General features: G+C 39.2%; 3 protein-coding genes and 1 non-coding gene across 4 annotated transcripts; 2 read left to right on the top strand and 2 right to left on the bottom strand.

Moving 5' to 3' along the window:
• Positions 1-571: 571 nt before the first annotated feature.
• On the top strand, positions 572-2049 carry LOC121997324 (U-box domain-containing protein 21-like). The gene has a single exon (XM_042551676.1). The coding sequence runs from the start codon at positions 587-589 to the stop codon at positions 1928-1930; it is 1344 nt and encodes a 447-aa protein (XP_042407610.1). The 5' UTR covers positions 572-586; the 3' UTR covers positions 1931-2049.
• A 1852-nt stretch (positions 2050-3901) lies between these two features.
• Positions 3902-3972, bottom strand: TRNAG-CCC. The gene has a single exon. It is a non-coding gene; the product is annotated as a tRNA-Gly (tRNA).
• Positions 3973-5257: 1285 nt separating this feature from the next.
• Positions 5258-18958, bottom strand: LOC121997321 (mitochondrial metalloendopeptidase OMA1-like). Its single transcript, XM_042551673.1, has 4 exons — positions 17902-18958; positions 17672-17823; positions 5719-5983; positions 5258-5614 (listed from the first exon to the last, which is right to left on the bottom strand). The coding sequence occupies exons 1-3, from the start codon at positions 18781-18783 to the stop codon at positions 5734-5736; spliced, it is 1284 nt and encodes a 427-aa protein (XP_042407607.1). The 5' UTR covers positions 18784-18958; the 3' UTR covers positions 5258-5614; positions 5719-5733.
• Positions 18959-19484: 526 nt separating this feature from the next.
• On the top strand, positions 19485-20667 carry LOC121997320 (transcription factor MYB20-like). The gene is made up of 3 exons (XM_042551672.1): positions 19485-19877; positions 19951-20080; positions 20143-20667. The coding sequence occupies exons 1-3, from the start codon at positions 19745-19747 to the stop codon at positions 20450-20452; spliced, it is 573 nt and encodes a 190-aa protein (XP_042407606.1). The 5' UTR covers positions 19485-19744; the 3' UTR covers positions 20453-20667.
• Positions 20668-21108: the final 441 nt, after the last annotated feature.

Below are 21108 nucleotides of genomic sequence, written 5' to 3'. Positions count from 1 at the left end.
TAATAATTTTGACTAAAGTAAAATAATTAATTTTTTACATTGTAACAATTACTACCGATAGCTACTATACAATTGTACTTAAATATTAAATGCTAAATATCATTATATCAAAACACTCTTATCAAAATTGATGAAGTTTAAAATTAATTAAAATTACTTTAAAACAATTGAAATAATTATAACATTTTAAACATTATAGTAGCGGGTAGTAACTGCTATAAAATCATTAGAAGTAAGCAACAACCTTTTAATATCTTTTCAAATAGATTAGTTCGATTAGATTAGAACTTAGGGGTACTATTTTGATATTAATGAAGCTTTAGGAGGCAAGTTGTAAAGCCGTTAAAGCGTGCGGGGGCGTTTTGAAAAAATAACCAAATTCACGCAACCCGCGTTTACTGCATGCATGCAAGAAGAGCCTGGCAGTTGACCGACTCATTCCCAACTGACTGGAGTTGGTCAACCTTCGGAAAAGTGAGACGTGAGTCTCTTTTTTGCTATTGGTCTCCGTCGGTTTAGCACGTTCAACCTTCCACGGTCAACGTTCAAATTAATCCGCGAGGTTTCTATATAAAAGCACGCATCGATGGCGAGTCTCTTCCAAGTTCGATTCCTCCTCACTCTTCGGTCACAAATCGAAGGCAAGATTTGTAACTCGATTGCTTCCGCCATGGCTTCGCCCAAGCTCAGCTCAAGACTCGCCTTCAGCGCCCCCCTGCCGCCGCCGGATCTGCCGGTGCCCGCCGCCTTTCGCTGCCCTATCTCGCTCGACCTCATGAAGGACCCAGTCACGCTGCACACCGGCATTACCTACGACCGCCACGGCATCGAGACGTGGCTCGACGCCGGGCACCGCAACTGCCCCGTCACCAACCAGCCCCTCCTCTCCGACGACCTCGTCCCCAACCACGCGCTCCGCCGGATGATCCAGGCCTGGTGCGTCGCCCACCGGTCGCTGGGCATGGAGCGGATCCCGACGCCAAGGATCCCGGTGACCCCCGCCCAAGCCTCCGATTTGCTGGCGGACGTCGCCTTCGCCGGCCGCCGAGGAGACCGCGCCCGCCTCCGCGAATCTGTCGGGAAAATCAAAGCTTTGGCGAAGGAAAGCGAGCGCAACCGGAGATGCTTGGCAGAGGGCGGCGCCGGCCGCGTCCTCTCTGCCCTCTTGGGCGAATGGGGCGACGAGGAGATCCTTTCCGCATTAGCTTTATTTCTGCCCTTGGATCAAGATACGTGTCGGCAGATCGGATCGAACAAGTCGCTCGATTTCGTGGTCTCCTTCCTCAAATCTGGCGATTTCGATGCGGGGCTCAACGCGGCGCTAGTCCTCAAAAACCTAACCTCTTCTCTTCCGCCGGAGCGGATCGAGGTCCTCGCGAGGACGGACGGGCTAATCGAGGCACTGGTGAAGCTAATCGAGAAGCCGATCTCGCCGCGGACCACCAAGGCGGCCCTGGCGGCGGCATTCTACCTGGTCTCGACCCACGAGAGGATCGCTGCTAGGGTTTCGGAATCGGGGATCGTCCCCCTACTACTCGAGATCCTCGTCGACGCCGACAGGAGCACCGCCGAGAAAGCTCTAGCGGTGCTGGACGGCGCTCTGGGCTGCGGCCGCGGCAGGGAGGCGGCGCGCGGCCACGCCCTGGCGGTGCCGGTGCTGGTGAAGAACATGCTGCGGGTGTCGGAGACGGCGACGCAGTTCGCCGTGTCGGCGCTGTGGAAGCTCTGCAAGAGCGAGAGGCAAGGCGAGCGCGCCGCGGACGCCATCAAAGTCGGGGCCTTCCAGAAGCTTCTCATTCTGCTCCAGGTCGGGTGCTCTGCGCCGACCAAGGAGAAGGTGAGCGAGCTGCTCAGGCTGCTGAACGCGCACAGGGGAGGCTCGGAGTGCTCAGAGAGGATGGATTTTGGGGGATTGAAGAAGTCCTTCTAATCGCTAACCCTAGATTGTAGATTGATGATTACACAACATACATTTTGTAGAGAAAAGATAGAACATTGATTGGATTTTTTTTATATAAAAAAAAAATACACACTTGATTCTTCAGTGAATGCAAGCACATTGATCTCAAAACTAAGCTTGTTTGTTCTTGATTGCTCACTAACTTTGCTCCTTGAAATCTTTGAAGATTTTCAGTAAATCTGCATCCATTCTTTTGATTCGCAATTATGCTGAAAAATTTTGTGAGTTTTGACTTGTCAATCATGGAGTTCTTGGGTTGACCTACCTAATCTCATTTTTCAATGACCAAAAATTAAAAGGGCCATTTTTTTCTTCTAAATTATCGAACATTTTGATTTTTTTTATAAAGGGACATTCTTGTTCAATTGTGAATAATTCCTCAATTGCACTCTAGTATTATTCAATTGTGTATATAGGTGTTCAAGTTTGTTTGATAAAATAACCGAGCCGAGTTTAAAATGAACCAAGCTTTTGAAATGAGTGTTCAAGCTTAGCTTGGTTTATTTTTTATGAGCTTGAGCTTGTTTGAAACTTTGCTTGAGCTTGGTTCGTTTAAATGTTATCAAACACTCAATTCAAGCTTGACTTGAGCTTGGTTCGAGCTTGACTTGAGCTTGGTTCGTTTAGATGTTATTAAGTTCTCAATTCAAGTTTGTTTGATTGTTTAAAATTTTTAATTGTTTGATTGATTATTAAAATTGATAATTTAAATTTATTTATTTTATTTTATTTTTTATTATTTATTTAGCATATTGAAAACAGTTTTATTAATAAATATAGTTCGTAAACGTTGTTCACGAATATTGTTCATGAATGTTATTCATGAACGTTGTTCACGAACATTGTTTACGATTCACGAACGTTGTTCACGAACGTTAACGAGCTGAACACATATGTGTTCAAGCTTGTTTGTTTAATTAATCTAATGTATATTGAACGACCATAAACAAGCTCTTACTAAGTCGAACATCAAGCTTGTTCACGAACGCTTGGTTCATTTACAACCATATGTGTATAAAAACTCTTGAGTATTGTTCAATATTATTCTCCAATCTAAATCACCTCACCAGTGTTTCACTTTGATTTTTTTCGGGCATCCCACTCCACTATTCATTTGGATATAATTACTCAACTATCTTCTAATATTATTCAATATTATTCTTATTATTTTTCCATCTAAATTTTGAATCGATTAGACACGTTGTAACAGTTATGAAATGTTATAGCAACTATAATTTTGTAATTGTTTCAACATGAATGCTATATAAGTATATTGAATTCGTATTTTAACAGTTACGTCATAGTTGTTACAACTTGAATGGTAAATTAACAGGTTGAATCTACTTTGTAGCGATTATAAAATCGTAATTGTTACAACATGAATATTTTTACACATGTTAAATATGTATTGTAGTTTTGAAAGTATCGCTATTACATGTACAACTCGCTTGACTGACTGAAAATAATAATGCAAACAGTATTAGAAGACAAGCTAGTCAAGTAATTATACATTGTTAAATAATAAAATAGGATTTTTTTATTAAAAAATAGTAAATAAAAGTAGGGTGCCCTGTGATTTGGGAAAAAAACTTCGTTTTTTTTTTAAAAAACTTTTATAGGATTTAGGTCTTTTTGTCTAATTTAAATGATGTTTGGTTGGGTGCAGCTTTCCACCAGGATTTGTTCTCGTTGATGGATGTTTGGTTTGGTGTCTAACTTCATTTTTAGCAAAAAAACGTTGTTTTTGATAAAAATAATAATAATAAATAAAAGTAGGGTGCTCTTTGGTTTGTGTAAAAAAAAACTTTTACAGGATTTAGGTGTTAATGTCTAATTTAAATGCTGTTTGGTTAGTGTAGCTTTCCACGAGGATTTGTTCCCGTTGATTAATGTTTGGTTTGGTGTCTAACTTCATTTTTATTTTTAGCAAAAACAAAAAATTGCGCATCCGGGGAATCGAACCCCGGTCAGTACCGTGGGAGGGTACTATGATACCACTACACCAGATGCGCTCTTGTTAGGTCTGCCTATCCATAATCTATCTGATATATAGAATCAACCAAGTTAAGATATTACTTTCTAGTGACTTAGAACTTGCTAAATAAAGGACAATATTTTTTTAACCGCTCATTTAGTGTTCTATTAAAAAATTCCTTAAATTAACTAATTCAAATATTCAGTTTTTTGAATTGTCTAATTTGACCATAGAATAAATCTAGAAATATAAACGAAAACGATCCAACCTCTCAAAGTCTTAAAATATTTATTCCATTCAAGAAAAATATCTATAAATACTTTTGAAATATTGTGATAAAAATTGAATATGTTCGCCCCGCACCCCTATCAACTCGTCTCAAGGTCAACATAGAAAAATACATAAGGAAGGTATTTATCTCGATTTTATCAAAATTCAAACTCAAATTTCATTATGATAACACCTCATGCGCTTTTGAAACATGAACCGAGAATTGTGACCGCTCCCATGATCGTTGATGCACCATCATTCTACTAGTGCAGAGCTGCTTTTGTTCATGGCTTGTTGTAGCGTTACTAACGTATTTGGATACGTTTCTTTGCTTTGAAACGTTGACTCCTTGTAGTTATCTCTTAGTTGACCGGACAGGAATGGCAGTAACCGATGTAGGAGATTATGATATGATCTATAATGAAAAGCAAAACGTTGACTTATTCAAATTAGGGTTAGGGGCGGCTACGAATCATATATTAGGCTTTTAGAAACGTTAACTTAAAGGTGCCGGTCCAAAATACATCGGGAATCCATCTAAGATCGAGGAGAATGCAACAGCTGGTCCTAGTCTACTTGCAAGTTCAATATTCTAATCGAATTCAAACTCAAACTCAAGTTGAGTATGATTAGTAGCATGATAAAGTATTCAAATCCTATTGAAAATTACTTTTATTATTTCATTGAGCTTTGTATATATTTTATTTTTTAAGTTATATCATATATCTAACTTAGACAAATTAATTTTAAGGAGATCAATCTGACTATAAAAATTTTCAAATGACTATCAAGATGAATCAAGAAATGCTCATAATGGACGGCTAATCAATTCAACATTCTTAGATCAATTACTCAATAAGAAAAATTTATTCATTAATTCATTAAAACTAGGACTTACTACGTAGATGATTGAGAAATTTAAAAAAACTACACCATCATCCCGAAGGCTACAACTAGATTGTTGAAATAATGAGATATCGATAATTGGAGGTTATCAGTGGTATGCATCAAAAAAATTAGGCAGACCAAAACAAAATTAAAGATATTAAAAATCACCAAAGAAATTTAACGCATTTATTTATTCTTAATATTGTCAGCTAACTAATTAAGGAAACTAACTAATTACAAATGCAAGTTTTTAGTATGAAATCCACACTTTGTACTAAATTTGCAAGTTTTAAAGGTAGTACAAGAAATAAACAAAAAACACAGGCTGTGTTAGATTTATTTGTTTCCCTTGAACATTTATTTCACAACAGGATTCACAGCTTATTTCATCTCTCTCTCAACAAAATCAGCTGACTCGCTGCTTGCCAACTAATAATTTGACCATCCAAATATTCATGTAGATTTAACTCCAGGAAAATGGCATGAGCTGAAACTTCACACAAGGAAACCTGTGGCAGATGCTAAAGGTGTTTTTATCAAGGAGGCGACCTTGACCTTTACAAATATTCTAAATACTAGGTGGATCTCAATGGAACTAAGAGTAATTTCTTTGTGGTATTTGTACCTGGAAAGAGCAGAGCTACAAGAAACCTTCAATTCCACGGCCGGCCATGGTTTCTCTGTAGATAGAAAGTGCTTCCTCCATCACATTAGCTTGAGACAGCAATTGTGCCCTCTTTTTGCTGGATGGATGGGTTGAGAGGTAATCTTTCCATGCAGAGTCGCCAGTGAGTTTGCCCAGTTTCTCGTAAACTTGTGGTGCAATGCGTGGATCACATCCAGCAGAGGCAAGCAGCAATAGTCCAATGTAATCTGCCTCCATTTCCATCCTAGTGAACAGATCATTTATTACACAACTACAGCATTGCTTTGCTTATGGCCATGATAACTAGAAAGAGAAGGGGAATTCATGAACTTTCAGAAGACAATTAACTGGATAGGTAACTTTGGGATAACCTATTTTTTGTTTTTAAGTCTGTCTAACTCTAAATGATTTTGTTATCCTATCATCTATGTGTAAGCGTATCAATATAGAAACCCAAATTACAATTTCTCTTAGAAGCAAAATCCATCAAGCAATCATACTTCAGGGGAAACTAAGCAAGTAATTGAATTGTAAGTGTTGAACTATGCAAAACAAGCAGCATAAGACACAACACTACTTGAAGGAAACAACTTTTGTGAATGAACCAGGAATTGCTGGATTATCCAGAATTTTCTGTCTTCACTTAAATCAGTTAGTCTCAACTAAGTTTCTCGTGCACTATTTCTAATGGATCTCAACAAAGGTGGTTTCACCTAGAAGTGAGCAAAAGTTCGGTTAAACCGAATTAATTGACTGAACTGACCAAATTTAAAAGTTCAGTTCGGTTATTTTGAAAATTCAATTTTCTTTAATATTGTTTATTTCAGTTAATTCGATTCGATTTCGGTTTTAAAACTCCTAATTTGATTAAACCAAATAAGCTAAACCTTAAATCCCTAAACCGGGAAAATGTAAGTTCCTAATTCCGAATAGAAAGTTAAAATCGAATAGAAATGTATAATTGTTGAAAAGTTCAATTAATTCGGTCAAAAATCAAATTAACCGATATTTTATTGGTTTGATTTATTTGGTTTTTGTTGAAAAGTTTGGTCGGTTCGAAGAAAGTTCGGTTTGTTCAGTTGTGGTTAAATCGGCTCAGTTAGTTCAGTTTTAAACCGATTCCTCAGCCCAAGTTTCACCAACTCAGCTAGATTCCAAATATATCTCAATATATATTCAAAGGATTATAACAATTCAAATTAGTTATCACCAAATTTCAGTAAACATTTTCCTTTAATCTTTTGCCAAAGTATTAGAGTTACTAGGTGTTAGAAGCAGTGGATTCAGTTCCGTCCACACTAATTCTTTTAGGTTTAGAGGTTTATCTATGAGTCCTATATATACTATGAAATAGTATATCTTGGGAGTAACATAATATAATATTTCTCCTCCCCAAACTTAACACCTTTCTTTTAATCCAAAATGGTATCATACACACACAATTTAGGTGATCTAATAAAATCCCTGTCTTTGTATCTGTAATGTCAAGTCCACTCCCAAGCTCAATAGCCTTCAAAAATCTATTTACTTTTTAGTACTAATCCTTGTTGGCCGGCATCTTCAAGGTAAGTATATATGGTCAATTAGAACACTGGCATCAAATGATAGCACAGTTTGAGCTCTATGTTCAGCTTGGGTAATCAGCAAAGGAAACTTCCTAGATGCACGGACTATGGTAGTAAAAGGTGGAATCCGCCACGTAGCAGCCCTACATGATCGACCCCGCGACAATCTGTGAGGAGGTAAATCCAGTACGGGGAGGGCTTTTTTTCTTCGATTTTGCTGAGATTCAAACTCTTGCCTTATGATAGCAACTTTGCCCTGTACTAGCCAACTCAACCCTACCCCGGGGGCCTTGAATGCACGGACTAGCTACTAAATGAAGTTGACAAAAAATGGAGATAATTGACAATGCAAAACTAGCCACCATTGCAGCACATGTAGAAACCAAACCCTAGTCCTGAATGGAATCAGATTCAAAATGAAGATGTTGTTCCAAAGTAGCGGTAATTGTAGTGGTAATATGGAAAAGAATTTTGTGAGAAAATAAAATAATTCAAGGAAATAGAAAAAATGAATAATGCACAAAAAGAAAATAGTTGAAGAAAATAAATTGAGATTAATTTAAGATTAACGAGTTCGCAATAAAAGAAAACTAATTGAAAAATATTCAAGATAAGCACAATCATAACAACTTTTGAATTTGAGTTTTCTCATTTGATAATTTGAAGTCAATTAGCATATTCGATTTTGATAATACTTAGAGAATAATTATAATCTCAATTAGAGTCAAGTTTATGAAAGAAGTCATCCTGATTACTATAATAGACATCTTTGAATTAATATAAATTTTAATTGTATTCTTTGTATGAGAGTTGTTCCTCCTGAGTGAAATTCCAGTCCTTGTTTGTCTTGTGTCACATCAAATGGTCACTAGTATTTCTAAGAAGGAGAAAACTATGTAATCAATTTCTCTTATTGAGGGTAGCTATTTTGTTTTTAAAAAATCTAATGTGTATAGCCTCTTTGGAGTTATTCAAATTTCTACCTAGGCTTTATTTGTCTGCTGAAAAATAATTTATTTGTAGAAAATATTTTTAGATCAACTTTTCATGAAAAATAATAGATAATTTTTCTATTATTTGCATGTGATAATAACATATGTTGAAAAAGATTTTTTTTTTGTTATTTGGAAGTTAAAGGATACAACAACAACAACCAACCAAGCCTTTTCCTACTAGGTGGGGTCGGCTGTATGAATCTATATTTAAATAAATTTTATCTTGTTTTATTGTTACTAACCAAGTCTTTTTTGGTCTTCCTCTTCCTCGTTTAATATGTATGTTTATCATAGTTTCACATCGCCTAACTGACGCATTTATTGGTCGTCTAAGTACATGTCCGTATCATCTTAAACGTGTCTCTCGAAATTTTTCCTCAATAGATATAACTCCGACTTTCTCTCTAATGCTCTCATTTCTTATTTTGTCCATCCTCGTATATCCACACATCCACATTAACATCCTCATCTCTGCAACTCTCATCTTCTGCTCATGTGCTCGAGTTATAGCCCAACATTCAACTCCATATAACATAGTAGGTCTAACTGCGATTTTATAGAATTTACCTTTAAGTTTAAGAGGTACTTTACGGTCACATAAAACACTCGACGCTCCCCTCCATTTCACTTATCCTGCTTGTATTCTATGTAAGACATCTCTCTTAATCCTTCCATCATTTTGCAAAAATGATCCTAAATATTTAAATCTCTCGGTTCCAAACAACTCGTTCTCTCCTATCTTAACAATTGTTTCATTACTTCTAATATTGCTAAACTTAAATTCCATATATTCTGTCTTTAATCTACTAAGCTTAAACCTTTCCCTTCTAGTGTTTCCCTCCAAGATTCTAGTTTAGCATTTACTCCTTCACGTGTCTCATCTACCAAAATAATATCATCTGCAAACAACATGCACCACGGTACTATGTCTCGAATATCCGCAGTGAGTTCGTCCATAATTAATATAAAAAGATAGGGACTTAGAGCTGATCCTTGATATAACCCTATCTTTATTGGAAATGCTTCAGTTACTCCGTCTGAAGTCTTTACTCTGGTTGTTACATTTGTTGGAACCCCAAGGTTGTTTTGGTATGATCAACAAGTTAAGTCCTGTGTGTTTCTAACCTTGTGTCTAAGTGTGCAGGAGCTTAGGAGCACAGGTAGTCGAGCGGAAGACGCAGCTAGCGAGAAGGACGACATGCGGTGCGTCCGAGGGACGAGGCACTGCGGAAGAGTACGTCGACGGACGAGAAGGAAGCGTGCGGTGGTTCCAAGGGACGAGAAGCCGAAGCGAAAGACTGCTCGGGGAGTAAGAGACGCAGCTAGCGAGAAGGTCAGCACGGGGTTCGACCGAGGGACGAAGACTGCGGATGAGTACGCTGGCGGATGAGAAGGAAACACGCGGCAATTCCGAGGGACGAGAAGCCGGAGCGGAAGCCTGCTCGAGAAGACCGGAACTTGGGTTTGGGTGAGCCCTATTCTGGATGGCAGAGATCACCCAAGTGAGCGGAAGACTCGGTCTGAGGCGAACGGAGCCGGAGCAGAAGACCCAGGCGGAAAAAAGTCAACGGGGTTGATTTTTCCCTCCGGGGCGCCCGGAACCCTTCCGAGCGCCCGGAGTTAACTTTTTCACAGGATCGAGTTTTGACTCGATCTGAACGTTGGGGTATAAAATGTATCCCTCCCGGGCGTTCGAAACCATTCGGGACGTCCCGACCAAGGCTATAATATAGCCTTGGTCTAGAAGCTTTTCAACAACTCAAGCAATTCATTCTTTCTACACTTGTACGCTTTATTAGTAGTTGAGCTTATGTTTTTTGCGCTTCATCGTTGTAAGAGGCTTCTCCGCCTGAAGGAGTTTTTAGTGCGACATCTTCCTTGGATTAACAACCTCCCCAGTTGTAACCAAGTTAAATCTTGTGAGCCTCGTCTTTCTGTTTTATTTATTTACTCTTTATATGCAAGTGTCAGTTTAAGAAGTCGAGAAAGGTTTGTGCTTTATTTTTGCAGGCTATTTAACCCCCTTCTAGTCGGCCGCCGCGATCCTACAAGTGGTATCAGAGCCAAGACGCTTTAAGAAGACTAACCGCCAATAGAAGCAAAGTTAATGGCTGGACCAAGCATCTACCCGCCGAAATTCGAAAGGGAATTCGCTAGCTGGAAAAAGCGAATGCAGGTATTCTTTAAAATTGATTTCAATTTAATGTTAATTATGGAATTCGATTTTACAGCACCGGAAGGTAAGGAAAAACACCACTGGACGAAAAAGGAGCAGACCGACTACGTGGCAAACGACAAAGCTGAGTATCATCTACTAACCATTCTTCCGCCACAAGAAGTCAACCTGATCGGCAACTACGACTCCGCGAAGGAACTTTGGGAGAAGTTCCTTGAACTGCACGAAGGAACGTTCGAAGCAAAACTCGCAAAACGAGATCTACTCCGCAACCAGCTCACCAGCCTGCGACTTGGGGAAGACGAGACAGTTGCGTATCTGCACTCGAGAATCAAAGAGATCATCACCGGACTGTCGAATCTTGGAGAAAAGGTAAGTAACCGAGATTCGCTAAGGTACGCGTTAAATTCTTTTCCAAGAAATTCAAAATGGGCGTCACTAGTAGATGCCTTTTATATTTCAAAAGACTTAGAAAAAATTTCATTAGAAGAATTCTTTTTTACATTTGAAGTGCACGAATCAAGATGTGCAGGTATGAAGGAGCCCAAGAACAACGTCACCCTCAAAGCATCGAGAGACGAACCTGAGTCGGAGTCTTCTCTCGACGACAAGGAAATGGTAATGATGGTAAGACGGTTTAAAAAACTTTGTAAATCTAGAACCTCTAACCATCCGCAGGGTAAAAAGAAAAGGATGATCCGCTGCTACCACTGCGACGAAGAAGGGCACGTCAAGGACAAGGAAAAAAGCAAGAAGTCTATCCAAAAGCGCAAGGCATTAAAAGCGACGTGGGACGATATGTCGTCCGAATCGGAAGTTGAAGCCTTCTCCGGACTTGCACTAATGGCAAGTCATCAAGATGACGACTGCGAGTCAAGCTCTTTCGAAATGAACATCGAGAGTATCAATGAAGGGGAAGCCACGTCGGAAGAAAGCAGCAGTTCAGGGGAAGACATGAATAACGAGATCGACAAGGTAAGTGAGGTACGATCTCTTCCTCCCGATAAACTTTTTGAGTTTGTTAAGTTGCTAACTGCAAGTTAGAAAAAGAAATTAAGAATTTAAAAATAATATTAGTTAAATCTTGCCCTTTAGAAGAATTAGATAAAGTTAAATTAGAAAATGAGAAATTGAAATCAGAAAATGAAAATATGAAAATTCAAGTAGATAACTTGAAAAATCGTGCATGCTTATCTAATACAAATTTTAGAAAGTTTAATAATTTAAATTGGTATTATAGATATCACAAGGGATAAATTAGGAATATTTCAAGAAAATATGTCCCTAAGAAATTTTTGATTAATCCAGTAGGCTGGAACATATATTGGGTTCCCAAATCTTGCTTAACCTTAATTTTAATCAAAATTAGCGCTTTCAGCGAAAAAATTAAACAGTAAATTTCTTTATGAGGCTTTGTCTAAGGAAGTGGTTGTTGCTCCAATAATCAAGAAGGTCTAGTGCCTCGCCACGACCTGGAAGCCAAAATACCGAAATTAAATGTTTAATTAACTTTCTGGTAAAGTATTAAAATTAGAATTTAATAATGCTTTAAAAAGTCTATTAAACATTTTTCAAAAATATTTTTTTTACTTAGATTTTTTTTTTTAAAAAATCTGAAATTAAAATTTTTTTTCGATTGAATTTTTACTTAGAAATTTTTGTTGCAAAATTTCGTAAGTCAGAATTTCTTAATTTTTTTTTTTTTGAGTTTTTTCTTAAGATAAAATTTTCTTACCTAAAGTTTTTCAAACTTAGAATATTTTTGCTGAAAATTATTGCAAAATCTTTAACTTAGAATTTTTTTTAGAAAATTAGAATTTTTTTTTTTAAAAACCCTTAGATTTTTTTTCGGACCCCAATTTTTTATGTGATCAAAGGAGGAGAAGGAAAAGTATAAGTCTAGAGGGAGGTAGACCCAACAAATTAAATTTTCTATATTTTTGCACTTTATTGCAAAATTAGTTAGTTTAATTTTTATATCTATTTTTACCTTAGCTTAACTTGGGTTGCTCACATAAAAAAAGGGGAGATTGTTGGAACCCCAAGGTTGTTTTGGTGTGATCAACAAGTTAAGTTAGGTCCTGTGTATTTCTAACCTTGTGTCTAAGTGTGCAGGAGCTTAGGAGCACAGGTAGTCGAGTGGAAGACGCAGCTAGCGAGAAGGACGGCACGCGGTGCGTCCGAGGGACGAGGCGCTGTGGAAGAGTACGCCGACGGACGAGAAGGAAGCGTGTGGTGGTTCCGAGGGACGAGAAGCCGAAACGGAAGACTACTCGGGGAGGAAGAGACGCAGCTAGCGAGAAGGTCGGCACGGGGTGCGACTGAGGGACAAAGACTGCGGATGAGTACGCTGGCGGACGAGAAGGAAACACGCGGCGATTTCGAGGGACGAGAAGCTGGAGCGGAAGCCTGCTCGAGAAGACCGGAACTTGGGTTCGAGTGAGCCCTATTCTGGATGGCAGAGATCACCCAAGCGAGTGGAAGACTCGGTCTAAGGCGAACGGAGACGGAGGAGAAGACCTAGGCGGAAAAAAGTCAACGGGGTTGGCTTTTCCCTCCAGGGCGCCCAGAGCCCTCCGAGGCGCACGGAGCTCTCCGGGGCACCCGGAACCCTTCCGGGCGCCCAGAGTTGACTTTTTCACAGGATCGAGTTTTGACTCGATCTGAACGTTGGGGGATAAAATTTATCCCCTCAGGGCGCCCGGAACCTTCGGGGCGCCCCGACCAAGGCTATAAATATAGCCTTGGTCCAGAAGCTTTTCAACAACTCAAGCAATTCATTCTTTCTACACTTGTACGCTTTATTAGTAGTTGAGCTTCTGTTTTTTTGTGCTTCATCGTTGTAAGAGGCTTCTCCGCCTGTAGGAGTTTTTAGTGCAACATCTTCCTTGGATTAACAACCTCCCTGGTTGTAACCAAGTCAAATCTTGTGAGCCTCGTCTTTCTGTTTTATTTATTTACTCTTTATATGCAAGTGTCAGTTTAAGAAGTCGAGAAAGGTTTGTGATTTATTTTTGCAGGCTATTCAACCCCCCTTCTAGCCGGCCGCCGCGATTCTACAACATCCTCATACATATCCTTAATTAGTTTAATATATGTTACGCTTACACCTCTCTTTTATAAAATTCTCCATATAATTTCTCTTGAGACTCTATCATAAGCTTTTTCTAAGTCAATGAATACCATCAATAGATCTTGTTTTTGCTCCCGATATTTTTCAATTAATTGTCTAAGAAGATGTGTAGCGACCTTCCAGGAACCCAAATTGATTTTCTGTCACTGTAGTCTCCTTATTTAATTTTTTTCTATTACTTTTTCCCAAAGTTTCATAGTATGACTCATTAGTTTAATACCTCTATAGTTTGCATAATTTTGTATGTCTCCCTTGTCCTTATATAAGGGAACTAGAGTACTTATCCTCCATTGATCAGACATTTTTTTCGTTTTCAATATCATATTAAATAATTTTGTAAATCATTCAATACCTTATTTCCCTAAGCACTTCCATACCTCTATCGGAATATCATCTGGTCCAATGGCTTTTCCATTGTGCATCTCATTTAAAGTTTGTTTTACTTCTGAAATTTGAATTCTACGATAAAAATTAAAATTTCTATGCTCATTTGACTTATTTAAATTACCTAAGTTAAGTTGGCCACCTAAACCTTCATTAAAAAGTTGATGAAAATACTTCTTCCCCCGCTCTTTTATTTCTCCATCATTTACTAATACCCTATTACATTCATCTTTAATATATTTTATTTGGCTAAGATCTCTTGTTTTCCTTTCTCTCACTTTAGCTATTTTATAAATGTCTCTTTCTCCTTTTGTATCCAATTTTTGATATAACCGTTCAAAAGTTTCATTTTTTGCTTCACTCACTACTTTCTTAGCTTCTTTCTTGACTATTGTATATTTTTTTAAGTTTTCCTCATTCTTACAAATATATAATTCCTTATAAGTTATTCGTTTTTCCTTCACTTTCTCTTGTACTTTTTCATTCCACCACCAAGATTCTTTACTTAGTGGTGCATGCCGAGTACACTCTTAGCTACTATTTTCAACTTTGATATCATCTTATCCCATGTTGTATTAGAGTCATCGTATATTTCACCTAATGCTTGTACTTCTACCTTCTCCTTAAATATATTTTGCTTCACATCCTTTAACTTCCACCACTTAATTCTAGGAATTGTATATATTTTCTTTCTATTGATACTATGTTTGAGGCGTATATCCAACACTACTACCCTATGTTGGGTAGTTAAGCTTTCTCCAGGGATGATTTTGCAATCTTTACAAATCTTTCTATCTTTCTTCCTAACCATAAGAAAGTCAATTTGCGATTTATTATTCCCACTTTTGACTATGACTAAGTGTTCTTCTCTTTTCTTAAAAAATGTATTAGCTAATATAAGGTCATATGTTATCGCAAAATCTAATATAGTTTTCCCTTCCTCATTCCTCGTTCCAAACCCATAACTCTTATGTACTTTCTCATATTCCTCATTTTTCACTCCGACATGCCCATTTAGATCACCTCCTATTAAAATCATTTCATTGGTGGAATATTTTGTAATATTTCATCTAAGTCCTCTCAAAACCTTGATTTGGTAGCTTCATCTAATCCTACTTGTGGTGCATATACGCTAATTATGTTCATAGTTTCTTTCGCCACTATTATCTTAAGGGCTATAATTCTATCATCTTTTCTAACTACTCCTACAACTTCATCCTTTAACAAACTATCGACAATAATACCCACTCTATTTCTTGCTTTACTCTTTCCAGTATACCATAACTTAAAACCCGAGTTCTCCATCATCTTTGCCTTCTCGTCTGTCCATTTTGTCTCTTGTACACACAAAATACTTATTCTTCTCCTAATCATCATATCTACTACCTCCATTGATTTATCAATGAAAGTTCCTATGTTTCATGTTCCAAATCTTAGATTATTAGTTTTCTTATCATATTTGTTCTTATCCAACCTATGATGTGAGAACTCTTGCTTATTTAACACTACACCCAAGTTCTCATGGAGATGTGGCGGTCCTTGCTAAGACGTTACAGTCGAACCCCGTAACGCAAACTCTTGCATATTTAGCACTACACCCGAGTTCTGGAGATGTAACGGTCCTTGCCGAGACGTTACAGTCGGACTCTGCAATGCGTTCCTTCCGGGGAACAACCTAGCATTAGCACAATAGTTTAATGGATTCATTCATTGAGGTTAAAGGATGAGAAACAAAATATATTCAAGGAGAAGGTAGGAGTACAAGCATTGGGTGAAATATACGGTGATTCTAATATAACATGGGATAAGATTGTATCAAAGTTGAAAATAGTAGCTAAGAGTGTACTCGGTGAGTCAAAGAGACATGCACCACTAAGGAAGGAATTTTGATAGTGGAATGAGAAAGTACAAAAGAAAGTAAAGGACAACGAATAGTTTATAAGGAATTATATATTTGTAAGAACGAGGAAAACCTAAAAAAATATACAATAGCCAAGAAATAAGCTAAGAGAGTAGTGAATGAAGCAAAGAATGAAACTTTTGAATGATTATATCAAAAATTGGATACAAAAGATGGAGAAAAAGACATTTATAGAATAGTTAAAGTGAGAGAAAGGAAGACAAGAGATCTTATCCAAATTAAATGTATTAAAGATGAATGTAATAGGATACTAGTAAACGAGGGAGAAATAAAAGAGCGGTGGAAGAGATATTTTCATCAACTTTTTAATTAATGTTTAGGTGATCAACTTAACTTAGGTAATTTAAATAGGTCAAATGAGCATAGATATAATGAGACAATTGTTAAGATAGGAGACGACAAGTTGCCTGGAATCGAGAGGTTTAGATATTTAGGATTATTTTTGTAAAATGATGGAGGGATTGAGAGAGATGTCTTACATAGAATATAAGCAAAATGGTTGAAATAGAAAAAAACGTCGAGTGTTTTATGTAACCGTAAAGTACCTTTAAAACTTAAAGTAAAATTCTACAAAGTCGCAATTAGACCTGCTATGTAATATGGAGCTGAATGTTGAGCTATGACTCGAGCACATAAACAGAAGATGAGAGTTGCAGAGATGAGGATGTTAAGGTGGATATGTGAACAAACGAGAATGAACAGAATAAGAAATGAGAGCTAGAAAGAAAGTCGGAGTTGCATCTATTGAGGGAAAACTCCGAAAGATACGTTTAGGATGATACAAGCATATACTTAGACGACTACTAGATGCTCCAATTAGACGAAACTATGACAAACACGCATATCAAACGAGAAAGAGGAGGAAGACCAAAAAGGACTTGGTTAGCCACGATAAACCAAGATAAACTTTATTTAAATATAGATGATGGTATGGTTAGAGATAGAGCTTAATGGCGTAAAAGGATCCATATAGCCGACCCCACCTAGTGGATAAGGCTTGGTTGTTGTTGTTTGGTATTTGGTGTATACAGAGGTAGGGTAGGTCAGGTGAGTCGTCAGACCTACCTGACCCACTCATCTAGCTTGATCAATCTATCCGCCTAAGTCGCACACGTGAGCTCCAACATTTAACAGTCTTTTCCCTAAATGAAAAGCTCAGTTTTTCATTGTTTAACAGAACCCTAAACGTTATCTAGGCAATCAAAAGGCCACCATAAGGAACAGCTGAGCTTGGGTTTAAATGAAGATTTTTGTATCCATTAACTATCATACAGTCTTTTCCCTAAATGAAAAGCTCAGTTTTTCATTGTTTAACAGAACCCTAAACGTTATCTAGGCAATCAAAAGGCCACCATAAGGAACAGCTGAGCTTGGGTTTAAATGAAGATTTTTGTATCCATTAACTATCATACCATCAGTGTTAAGCCCCATCTAGTTTGGCATCCAGGTATTATTACCTTTTTCCTTTCTTTTTTTATGCATATCATTAACACTCAACATGATTACAATCCTAGATGTTCCCTCATGGTATATCCCTTCAAGAAACCTTTCAATTTGATATACATTATTCGACAGTGACCCAATCAGTATAGGCAATAACTTCATTCTGACAGTAGATCGCTATTCTCTCTATAAGCATTCAGCTTGAAGCAGAATCAATCCTAAGCTAGTTGTCCCAAGTGAAAACACATCTTGCAGATTAATCAAGTAGACATATGTAAACACCATTCATGTAGTAATTGAGATGAGATCACATACCTGCGTGAGAAAGGTAATCTAAGGAGAAGATTTGACATTGCATTGACAAGGTCAGGCATTGCAAAGAATTGAAGAATGATCAACTGCAATATGGCAAACCACAGGTTTTTCGTGATCATTTCAGCAGAGTGCCGAGCAACAGCGTGGCCAACCTACAATTAAATCGGCTTATGAAAAATATCAACTTGGATCCCAAATGGCACTCAATTCCAAAATCAAGAGAGGAAGACCTCATGCCCAATGACGGTAGCAATCTCGGCATCGCTCTTGAAATGATCAAGCAATCCAGTGAAAACAACAATCTTTCCACCCGGAAGGCAGAAGGCGTTAATGGCATTGTCTCTGACCACCAGAACCTCCCAATTGAGCCCCTCCAAGTGTTTGGTTGCTGACTGAGCTCCTGTGTCCTCGCCCTTCTTCCTGCTATGGTGGATCCATTGGTCATCAAGAATCTCATCCTCGTGGCTCCACTTGCCCTCTTCCCTCTCGCTCAGGGCCCAGATAGACTCCTGTGTCTTTCCCGGCGTATCAAACTCCGGCCGGGTGCTCACCGCGGCATACTCAGGGTCGCTATAATGTTGCTCGTCGTGGCGCAGCCCCCGTTTGAGCGCCTGGATGATGTCCTTCGAGACGAGCCGCACGCGGACACTGTCCGGGTGGAGGGCGGGCAGGATCTTACCGCGGAACCCCAACTTGAGCTTCTCGAACTCCGACTCGCCGAGCTGGCGCTCGAGGGAGGGGGAGATGAGCACGAAGTGACGCCGCTTTGTGTAGGGAACGGTCTCGAGGTTGCCGTAGTAGATCGAGACGACGGAGACTCCGCCGACAACAACAACGACGAGAATGGCGCGCGGGTTTTGGTACCACCGGGGCTTTCGGCGGAAGTGCTGAACCTGGGGGGTGGAGACGTAGTAGTACGACCGTCTGACGATGGCGGAGAAGGGGGGAGGCGACGAGAAGGGTTTCGCCGGGGAGAGAAAAGACGAGGAGGGAGCACAGGATGAGGAGGATCGGGGAGGAAACGGGTTCGAGAATTTGGATCTGATCTTGGAGGAGACGCGGTATACGAAAGAGGGAACAAGCGAGGACTTCGCCCGCCGGAAAAAACTCATGGCGGAGGTTGCAGCGGATGCAGCAGAAGAAAAAAAAAAGGCGGAGGAGCGACCGCACAGGCCCGATGGCTGGTGAAGTGGAAGAAGCGGATCGGCGACCGCCGCCGCGAGGTGGGAGTAGAAAGCAGAAGCCCGTGGACGAGTCTGGAATCTGCTGACGTCATCAGTGATTAATTTTTATCTAATTGAAATCTCCGCCGTTGATGTAATTAATTATTGCTATAATAAAAATAGTTTCGAAAATAAAAATTAAAAAATTCTAATAAAAAACGCTTGCCGTACCCTCTTTAATATTAAAAGAATGGCCATATAATATTTGATAATAATATCAAACAGTAGTGATGTTATTTTACGGATGAAATGGAACTCTCTTTTCACAAAATAAGCTTTTTATTTTTACTCAAAAATAATTGAATCTGGACGGGCAACTCAAAAGGAACTCTACTACCAACCCAGTGATTTAACGGCACTCAATGTAGCACATCAAATGGCTAGTGGATATGATGCAATTTAGTATAAATTCAATTTTTGGTGGAGTCAGCTACACGTCGTATCGCCATCTTCTTTTCTTTTGCACAAGGTAACTGCACATTCAGCGAAAAACTAATCGGCAGTACTTTCTTTTGCTCAAGTTATACTTACAAGTCGATTCTTAATTTTCTTCAGCCTTTATCCTCTGCTCTCCAGCTTGCCATCGAAGCATGCATATCGATCCATCACTCCCTCTCCAAATGCTAAATCCTCATCGACAGAATTAACCTTTATTCCGCAATTGTTAAAAGTAGTTAGCGAATTAGGTACGACACGTGTGCATGAGATCCCGAATTGAAACCGTGGCCCATGGAGTCATCATCATCGCTATAAAAGGAAAGGCGAAGGCGATCGGTAATGGCCTCTTCTTCTTCTTCCCCCTTCCTCTGCTCTCTCATCTCCTCGCTCGGCCGGCTCTAACCGGCAAGACATGGGAAGGCAGCCTTGCTGTGACAAAGTAGGACTGAAGAAGGGGCCATGGACGGCGGAAGAAGACAGGAAGCTCGTCAATTTCATCCTCACCAATGGCCATTGCTGCTGGAGGACTGTCCCCAAGCTCGCAGGTCCTCCTGGTCGATCTTCTCTAAAGATTTGTCTTTTGATTTCATGTTTTTGTTTACAATTAAAATCGTCCAGGGCTTCTGAGGTGTGGAAAGAGTTGCAGGCTCAGGTGGACCAATTACCTCAGGCCTGACCTCAAGCGAGGACTGCTTTCCGAAGCAGAGGAAAAATTGGTCATCGACCTCCACTCTCAGCTGGGAAACAGGTTGGCCGTATATATAATCGTTGTGGATTACTTAAAATTTGCTTGATTGGATTCCTCGTCAGGTGGTCCAAGATCGCGTCGAATCTTCCCGGGAGGACGGACAACGAGATCAAGAACCACTGGAACACCCACATCAAGAAGAAGCTGGGGAAGCTGGGGATCGACCCCTCGACTCATAGGCCTTTGACAGCCGCCGCCGCCGCCGCAGCCGCGAGTAATGAAAGCGATGAGGCTGGTTCCGACGTAGCGTCGCCTGGCTTCTGCATTGACGAGGTGCCCATGGTTCGTGAAGACGAGATCGTACAGTTTCCGTGCATGGAGTGGCCGGAGGAGGATGAGCTGAGTGGGTGGGACTGCACCATATATCCCTGATCAGGAAGCAGCTGCAGCAGTGTCGAGGATCTTCGGATCGGGAATTCATGGAGATTTCAGCTTTTTCTAGTTAGCTTTGTGATTGCGTATAGAAATAAAGAGGAAGCAGATTGAAGGAGAGATCTTGTTTTTTTTTTTTTAAAATTATTATTGTGCAGGAGGTTTTGGAGTGTCCAGGTCATGCATGACGTAATCTGTTATGACTTCAGGGTTTCTCTTCTGACTCTTCTAGTTTCGTTGACCGCGCTTCGTTTTTACGTTGCTGTAAAAGCAAACGGCCAAACAGCTAGGTCAGTTAAGAAAATAAAATCATATATACAACTTTTTTTTTTAAAAAAAAATATGGATATAATTTATTTTTTTGTAATTAAGATATCATCTAAGTAATCTCGAGGTGATAGTCCAGTCCTATGAAAATTTTTCATCAACTATGTAAATCGAAAAATGTAGATAGAGCCTATGCCACAAGTAATTTGAAATTTTCAGATATAATATATTATGTGTTAGATTCGAATCCTTATTATTTTAAGAGGTGTCTTGTAGTTTATTATCATACCAAAGCCCCGAGAGAAAAATGTTAGTTTGATGCGTTAGGTCATCTCCAATGGAGCGTGAGGTTTCTAATTTTCTCCTTTTTAATTTTTTATTGACAAAAA

Source organism: Zingiber officinale, chromosome 6A (genome assembly GCF_018446385.1).
Source record: "Zingiber officinale cultivar Zhangliang chromosome 6A, Zo_v1.1, whole genome shotgun sequence".
NCBI classification, from domain to species: Eukaryota; Viridiplantae; Streptophyta; class Magnoliopsida; order Zingiberales; family Zingiberaceae; genus Zingiber; species Zingiber officinale.
The sequence above is the reverse complement of the archived record's forward strand: the minus strand, read 5'-3'. Positions and strand labels throughout refer to the sequence as shown.

What these genes read in the sequence shown, in the direction of transcription:
- LOC121997321 (XM_042551673.1), bottom strand. Translation starts at nt 18,783, where the DNA reads ATGAGTTTTTTCCGGCGGGCGAAGTCCTCGCTTGTTCCCTCTTTCGTA. An exon ending in CTACCGTCATTGGGCATGAG is followed by an intron (nt 17,824 to 17,901) that starts GTCTTCCTCTCT and finishes ATTTAATTGTAG; the next exon opens with GTTGGCCACGCTGTTGCTCG. An exon ending in AGATTACCTTTCTCACGCAG is followed by an intron (nt 5,984 to 17,671) that starts GTATGTGATCTC and finishes TCTGTTCACTAG; the next exon opens with GATGGAAATGGAGGCAGATT.
- LOC121997324 (XM_042551676.1), top strand. Translation starts at nt 587, where the DNA reads ATGGCGAGTCTCTTCCAAGTTCGATTCCTCCTCACTCTTCGGTCACAA.
- LOC121997320 (XM_042551672.1), top strand. Translation starts at nt 19,745, where the DNA reads ATGGGAAGGCAGCCTTGCTGTGACAAAGTAGGACTGAAGAAGGGGCCA. An exon ending in GACTGTCCCCAAGCTCGCAG is followed by an intron (nt 19,878 to 19,950) that starts GTCCTCCTGGTC and finishes AAAATCGTCCAG; the next exon opens with GGCTTCTGAGGTGTGGAAAG. An exon ending in CACTCTCAGCTGGGAAACAG is followed by an intron (nt 20,081 to 20,142) that starts GTTGGCCGTATA and finishes ATTCCTCGTCAG; the next exon opens with GTGGTCCAAGATCGCGTCGA.